This window comes from Raphanus sativus, unplaced genomic scaffold (assembly GCF_000801105.2).
Source record: "Raphanus sativus cultivar WK10039 unplaced genomic scaffold, ASM80110v3 Scaffold2454, whole genome shotgun sequence".
Classification (NCBI taxonomy): domain Eukaryota; kingdom Viridiplantae; phylum Streptophyta; class Magnoliopsida; order Brassicales; family Brassicaceae; genus Raphanus; species Raphanus sativus.
In genome coordinates, this window is record NW_026617762.1 from 1499 (window position 1) to 9259 (window position 7761).

General features: G+C 29.7%; 1 protein-coding gene across 2 annotated transcripts; it reads right to left on the reverse strand.

Annotated features, from left to right (window-relative positions):
• Nucleotides 1–5991: 5991 nt before the first annotated feature.
• Nucleotides 5992–7414, reverse strand: LOC108846912 (tropinone reductase homolog At2g29300-like). Of its 2 annotated transcripts, none has more exons than XM_018620093.2 (5): nucleotides 7236–7414; nucleotides 6934–7141; nucleotides 6626–6842; nucleotides 6432–6538; nucleotides 5992–6329 (listed from the first exon to the last, which is right to left on the reverse strand). In XM_018620093.2, the coding sequence occupies exons 1-5, from the start codon at nucleotides 7298–7300 to the stop codon at nucleotides 6138–6140; spliced, it is 789 nt and encodes a 262-aa protein (XP_018475595.2). In that variant the 5' UTR covers nucleotides 7301–7414; the 3' UTR covers nucleotides 5992–6137. The 2 variants fall into 2 exon arrangements, with proteins under 2 accessions (XP_018475595.2, XP_056856227.1); XM_057000247.1 differs by having other exon boundaries at nucleotides 6934–7159; nucleotides 7234–7289.
• Nucleotides 7415–7761: the final 347 nt, after the last annotated feature.

Below are 7761 nucleotides of genomic sequence, written 5' to 3' on the forward strand. Positions count from 1 at the left end.
TCATCACTTTTTCTCATGTGAGATCATCCGGTATTTGTTATAGACCGGGTTTATAAACTCCCAGTTGTGTGGTTGTTTCTCATGGTTGGCTTTGGTTTATGTTAGGAAGGGCATCTCCTTAGGTTGGGTAAGAGTTTTGTCGTTTTTGATGTTGTTTTCCTTCTTGTTGACTTACCGTCGGTAGTCCCATGCTCGTGTTGGTTTTCAAGATCTGAACTTTGGTGATCTGACTTTTATGTTCTCTTTTATAGTTCGAAAAACAGCTCCATGATTTGCAGATTTCGTTTCGTCTACCCTTCCTTATCTTTTATCTCGTCTCGTTGCAGATTTCATCAATTATCGCGTCTATGTGGCTCTCTCTTTTCTCTTTCGCCATGTTTGCCACTCCAAGTGTAGATAGTGTTTTCATCCGTGTATCTTTTATAGGTTTGGAACGTTGTTTCTGGTCTCAAGCTTGGGCTTGGTTTTTCGGGAGGTTGGCTTCCATTCTCCCTTCTTTAGGTTGTTTTCTCTTATTCCTCTGCTTCTCTTAGTATAAGTGTGCGAAGTTAGTCTCTTGTAACTTTCGTCTATCTATCCACTGCTTTGTGTTTCTTTGCTGGCATGTGTCTCTTGTTTGTGTTGGTTTCGTTTGTGAGGTGATTCTTACCTCTTAGCTGGTGATTGTGCTTATGGTACGTTAGACATATGTCTTCTTGCTTCGTGGCGATTTTGGGCCATCTGCTGATTATTCTTCTCAGATTGATGATTTTTCTTCTAACCTGCTTTTTGGTTTTTTTTTTTATGTTGGTCACTGATCGTGTTTTTTGTGTTTGAGGGATTGCTTTGTCTCAGCGTTTATCTTTCTATTTCTTCTAACTTCTGCTTGTTCAGGCCAAAACACTCTATGAAAAATGAGGTAAGTTAGTCTTCATTTCATCTATTTTCAGTTCAAGACTTTTATTGAGTTTTGTATTACTTTGGTATTTTGCTTTTCTCTATGATTATGAAGATTTTATTTTTGATTATGTGTTGTGCTCAAGTTTATTTTTCTTAGTTTGGTTAACATTAAAATAATTATATAATTGTAAATGAAATAATAAAAATAGTAAAATATAATAAAATACGTTATTTTTAGTTGTGAATAAATTAAATATTTAAAATAATATCTTACATTATTTTACTTATCTATTATATTAAAATAGAAGTCACAACTTCATTCCATGTGTGATTTTTAAGTTGGCCATCCTTAGAAATTTTATTAAATGTATTTTAATAAGACTAAATAATTTATATAATCTTTGAACTACTTTAATCATAAGATCTTTTGAAATCTTAAATCTTAAATTTATATAATTAATTTTCGAAAAATCAGTTTAAAAATCAGTTAAATATCTTAACAAGATCTTAATTTGCAAAATTATATGTAAATCTTTTCCCTAATTTCGTAATAAATTTTGAAATATTAGTATATATATATATATATATATATATATATTTCAGTTATTATTTATAAAATGAAAAATAAATATTATATCCTATTTTTATCTATTAATAATCACAATCAATCATATTAAAATAAAATTATTTTGTTGATCGAAATATTTTAACAATATCTTAATTTTCAAAAACTTTATGTAAATATTTTCACTAATTCGTAATAGCAAATAATTATTAATATGCATTAATATATATTCAGTTATTATTTATAATATTAAAAATAAAAATTATATCCTACTTTTATCTATTTTATAATCATAATCAATCGTATTAAAAATATTATATAAAATATGATAAATTATCAAATTGATAAAATGATAAATTTAATTTTCACAAATATAAAAATATCATGTCAAAATGTAATATGATGACACAATGGCTTAAAATTAGGAGACTATATAACACATATATTAAAATTAACATATCTTAAACTTATATATATGCAATAATATATATTATGTAAAATGAATAAACATCAAAATATTGTTAAAATAAATCCAATTTTGAAGGTCGGGTAAAAAATTAACATAAACTAAATAAAAAATATTTTCAAATATATTTTTCCAAGCACATATTAATATGTTTAATAACTAAATGCAAATAGAATAAGATGAATATATAAAAAGAAACAACAAATACATGTGACGATTTTAAATAATTGATTATAAGAACATGTAAACTATAAATTATTTTATTTGAAATAGTTATACAAACATTTAAATATATGATTAAAATTAAAAATGTATACCACTAAAGATGTAAATAAATATATATGCATGTAAAATAGAAAATAACATCTGCGCGGTTGCGCGGGTCAAGATCTAGTTTCTTTATTCATCTTGCATTTTTGTGACCAAGAAATGATGGCTAGTGTGAGAAGGATTAGATAGTGCACAATTAGAAAATAATGAACTAAATTGTAGTAATCTAAAAGTAGAAGGACCTAAAATATAAAAAGAAGAAAAAAGATGACACATGTCAAAAAATATGTTCCACATGTCATAAGAAGAGATCAAAGTCTACTATATATATATATTTCAATTATAAAAAATATTAAAATTTTAAGGAAAAATACTTATTATATAACTAAAATAATTATATTATTGTTATTAATATTTTTGGCGAGTGTCCTCAGTTATATGAAAATTATGGCAGAAAAATGCGAGTATAAATTTTCTTTTTCTAGAAGTTATGCGAATTAGATTTTTTTAATAAAAGTGACTTGACCCATAACATGCCAGATTGACAACCTGCTTCACAACACTAATATTAACTCAAGCTAAAGGGTATATTTGTGCAAAATCATTGTTGGTACAATGGAAACAAGAAGGATGCAAGTAATAAGCAGGAACAAGGATTAAAGCATTGTATATTAGGGGAAGTACGAAAAGGCATACACTAGAAATTTTGAGACAAATTATGTAATCATAAGGATGAAGAAGATTTGGGGTTTAAAGACCTCAAAGATTTCAATACGGCTAGGCTCACAAAGCAATTTTGGCGACTGATTGATCAGCCGAATATATTATTCTCTTGAGTTTTTAAAATACGGTACTTCAGGAATGCATCACCCCTGGAACTGATCAGACCATACTCACCGTCATATGGCCAGCAAAGTATTATCTTTGCTAGATCTCTAGTTAGCAAATGACTAATCAAAAGGGTGGGATCATGATCATCTATAAATCGTACATTATATTTGTCTGGAAGCGAGATTACAACGAACATCTAATCTTTATATATAAAGTAGGCTTTTTTATCTCCTTGGGGGGAAAAATGTCATGTGGTATTCTCTTTTAACCATTAAAATATTTTCTCAGTTTATATTTAATGGGTTTTAATTGGTGTTAATTGTGAAAGGCATTGAATTTTTAAACTTTCTTTCATAAATGTCCACGAGTTTATAACAGTGTTTTGAATCCGATCCGGATCTGCGGTTAAACCAGTAGATTTGGTGACCCAATGTAAATCAGATTTTTTTTTGTCAGCAAAATTTAATTCATATTAATCGGATTTAGGTTTTGTAAAAAATCTAAAATTTAAGAACCAAAGAAAAAATATTTGATGGAATTGTAGTATTTTATAAAACTATTATTTTGATGTTTAAAAAACATTTTAAAATATTAACTTTAGTTTTTATATATTTATTTTCATTGCTAATATATTATTATATAATAAATTTAATTCATATTAATCAGCGGTTGATCATTTGACCCAACGACCCGGTAAATCGTCTGGTTTAGTATCCGAATCAAATTTCAAAACATTGCTTCACAGGGTTTCTTAGAATTTGATGTTGACGATGGAAAATATAACCTCTACGATTCTTCTTCTTTAACACAATCGACGTAACCGTTCATGAATCCAGAAATCCCACTCATCCCACTCTCTCATATTGAATATTTATTTAATTCATGCTTCCTTAGCTTCATTGCCTATGTATAGACGGTGTGAGAGCTCGGGTGGAAATCTCTTTACTTTTTTCATTTCAGATCATGTCGAAGTCCCAGTTTCATTGTTCAGAGTTAAAGACAAGCCGGTATAGAGATGTTGTTAAGACTAGGATACAACAATTTTGGCAAGCCTGAAATGTTAAGAAAGAGACAAGCTGTTGGGGTTGATATGTTGTTGCTTGATGGAAAGGTAAGAAGATTTGGTGAAATGTTCCACTCAGGTTAAAACAGAATTTGTCCATTGAATAGAGGAGTTTACCAAACATTTATATTTTTTAGCTAAAAAAATATATTTAAATTTATCAAGATTCGTTGATATTTGCAAATAAGGGTAGACAAACAAGAATTTCATTAACAGACGGACATAATCTTCCATTATTAAAAAAATTAATATAGAAAATAAATTTATGTTTCTTATTTTAAAATACATATTTTTAGAGGCCTTCAAACTAAACTAACACATACAACTCGCACCTCCATATTTAAAAAATAAACGTGGTAATCTGAAAAGTATATATTAATACTCATCAATTAGTTTACCAAAAATTGATACTTCACCTTTATTTTTTTTATAAAATCTATAAAATATGAAACTTATTCTATCTTTCTATTCTTTGAACTACATATATTAGTACAAGTTTAATAGGTCATAAGTATTCTAATAATTAATAATATAAGTATGTTCTCTAAATAAAATGTCAACTTTACTTTATTTCTAACTAAATTAACTTTGTTACGACTATCAGCTTTTTATTCTATTTTTATTAAATCAATTAGTAACAGCCACTTATGTTATTTCTCTTTGAACTAAACAATTTCAAACAAAGTAATATATTATATTCGTTAACCACTATCAAAAATATTAGAAAAAATATCATTTTCTTTTAACATATTTTCATTTTCATATTTTTAACATATTTTCTTTACTAAGATCATATAATAAATTATAAATTCATGTAAAAATAAAACATACAGACCCGGCGCGTAGCGCCGGAAAACCACTAGTAACAAAAGTAGTAAACCTATCCAAGTTCCTAACATAACCGCATATGTCAAGAAAAACTATGTGAGTCGCAGCTCATTTTATTAAAAACAAAAAAAAAACTTAAAGTTATAGTTGTAAAGAGTTTGTAGCTAAGTTTTTCCCCCTTTCTTTTTGTCTTATATAATTCTCACATGTTTTCTTTTCCCCACAGATTCATATCTAACATTTTTTTTATTTTTCCTTATTTGTGAGGATTCTAGTTTATCCTCTCCACAAATGTTCCATTATACTGTTTTTTTTATTATCCTATTTTAATATTCTGTTATATTTTTCAAGCAAAGTAAACCGCCATTGAAACAGGGCCGCTTAATATTCTAAGTCGTAAGGGAGCTATATCGTGTTTTATGTCACTTTTGGATTGGTTTACGATTTATGTGATTTTACTATGCTTCTCGAAAAAATCATCAATTCGCTTGAAGTTGCATTTCTGGTGCCATTTGATCTGCAAAATGATAAAATCATGGGTTTTCCTTGAAAACATTATGTTGTTTAGAGAAATAGATACATTAAATTTTGTTTTTTTCCGCTAAATATAGGTGTATTAAGTCAGATGGGATATGCTTTATATATTAGTAAAGATTCCTTTTAACTTCGATTCGGGATTCTGTACCCAAAAATTCAATATGATGAGACGATGCAAAAATGGCTAACAACTTGATGGAGATGAAAAAAACTTGAAGAAACCACACCTTTAACTAATGTAGGCTTCGAATGTTTTATACCCGTACCGAAATAACAAAAATGTTCTACATATATTTATTCATCTATATGTTTTTATTATTATTAAGACCGTACGCATGTTGCCATCTGTGCCATTAGTTCCTATACAGAATAATGTTTACTTATATAAAAAAGCCTTAGGGTTATAAAAAAAACTAAGATGTATTTATTGTACAAAAATGGGTTTTGGTTGAATAAATTTGAAATTCATTCAAAAAAATCAGTAATGAAGCATGCTTCTCTATTTCTGAAGCAAATAAACTAACAGAACCGCAGGTTCCAAAGGATGAGAGAGACATGCTGTAACAGAATCATTTATCTATGCAAGATGAGTTTACCCACAATGGAACTGTGAACAAGTTTATGATTTCGTATACACACTCACATCATGATGTTCTTATTCAAGTTTAAAGACAGTTAAAAACGCGAAAAGGCCATTTTCAAGCCTGTGACTGATAGGAGAAACCGTTAACCGTGAGGCCTCCATCAACACAAATGGTTTGACCATTGATATAGGAAGCTGCAGGTAGACACAAGAAGACCACTAGTGATGCAACTTCATTTGGCTCTCCAGCACGACCAAGTGGAGTTCTACAAAACAATTCTTCCTTGAAACTGACGTCCTCTAGATACTTTAAGAAACAAAATTGAGATATAATTAGAAGAAGTCATTTGCTAAATTCACAAAACAAGATACAGTATGTAAATTAGTTATTATTTATTATTATTATTACAGATTGAGACTGTCGAGTCTTGACAACATTTGGTGCAACAGCGTTCGCTCTTATGCCATCTTTTGCCCATTCACATGCCAAATTTCTTGCTAGCTGGTTCAGAGCTCCTATAAAAGAAAATCAACAACTCATAAAAAGAAAAAGCTCTTGATTAGCCAGTCTTGCAAACTGCATCTTTTAGTAACTGTTATTACCTTTTGTTAGACCATAAATGGAACCACACTCAAATGATACAACCCCTGCAACAGAGGACAAGAAGACGATGCTTCCATAGCCTGAAGACTTTAAGAGGGGATGTGAAAGCTGGCAAAAATGGAAAGCAGCTTCCAAGTTCGTTGAGCTATGGTAAGGAAAATCTTCTGCCACATATTTTATTGTTGGCTTCCCGCGAAGTACTCCCACGTTATTTACCTATATGAACAAAAGGAAGATTTCTCTTTAGAAAAGTTCCGTTAACGAATATGCTTAATTGCTTACTTGTTTATTAAGATCATTTACTTACAAGAATGTTGAGTTTACCATCGAACAGAGAGGAGACATTTTGTATCAATGTTTCTCTCTCAGAACGTGAGGTTACATCACAGACTGAGCCTTTGACTTGAAACCCTTTCTTTTCCCATTCACTTAAACTTTGATTGAGCAGAGTTTCAGATATGTCACATACGTGGATTTTTGCTCCAAAATTAGCTAATTCCTCTACTATGGCATACCTAGACATTCCAGTTCCTTAAATTTATATGTTCAACAGAATCAAAAGAAAGGTTAAAAGAGGTGATATAGATCAAACAGAGAAGAAAATGGTACCCGATTCCGCTGGCTCCACAGGTTACAAGAGCAGACATACCTTGAAGACTCCATCTTTTATCCATTTTTATGTTTTTGTTTTGTGATTAGCAATGACCAGAAATGCCACAGATAATAAACATACGATGGATGTGGGTAAGATAAGTCCTAAACGCTAATTAATGATTATGTTTGGTTGTGTGGTGGAAATGTCATGCAGTCGTAAGAGAGACCATGACTAAAATATCTTTTTTTTGCGCAACTACATGACTAAAATATATAAAATAGTATCCTGGGCAAAATCAATATTATTAATTTAAGGCCAAATTTGCTGGAAAACCAAAAAACAAAAGATATTTAGGACATCATGCAGAAAAAAAGATAATTAGGTAACCAGATAGAAGAAAAAAATGGAATTGTCATAATTGTCCCCCTGCATTATATGTTCTAGATTTCACTCTCCTCCTCTAAAACGCATGTATCTCTTTTTTTTAGCAAATCCAACGCAGGTTATGATTCCTAGATCAAAGTGCTCATCGAAAGTAGC

Bases quoted from the DNA above. Each gene is read 5' to 3' on its own strand.
- LOC108846912 (XM_057000247.1), bottom strand. From the start codon at position 7,289: ATGGAGTCTTCAAGGTATGTCTGCTCTTGTAACCTGTGGAGCCAGCGG. The intron at 7,160-7,233 runs ACCATTTTCTTC...CATATAAATTTA, and splicing joins TGGAGCCAGCGGAATCGGGT to AGGAACTGGAATGTCTAGGT. The intron at 6,330-6,431 runs GTAATAATAATA...TGTTTCTTAAAG, and splicing joins AGACTCGACAGTCTCAATCT to TATCTAGAGGACGTCAGTTT.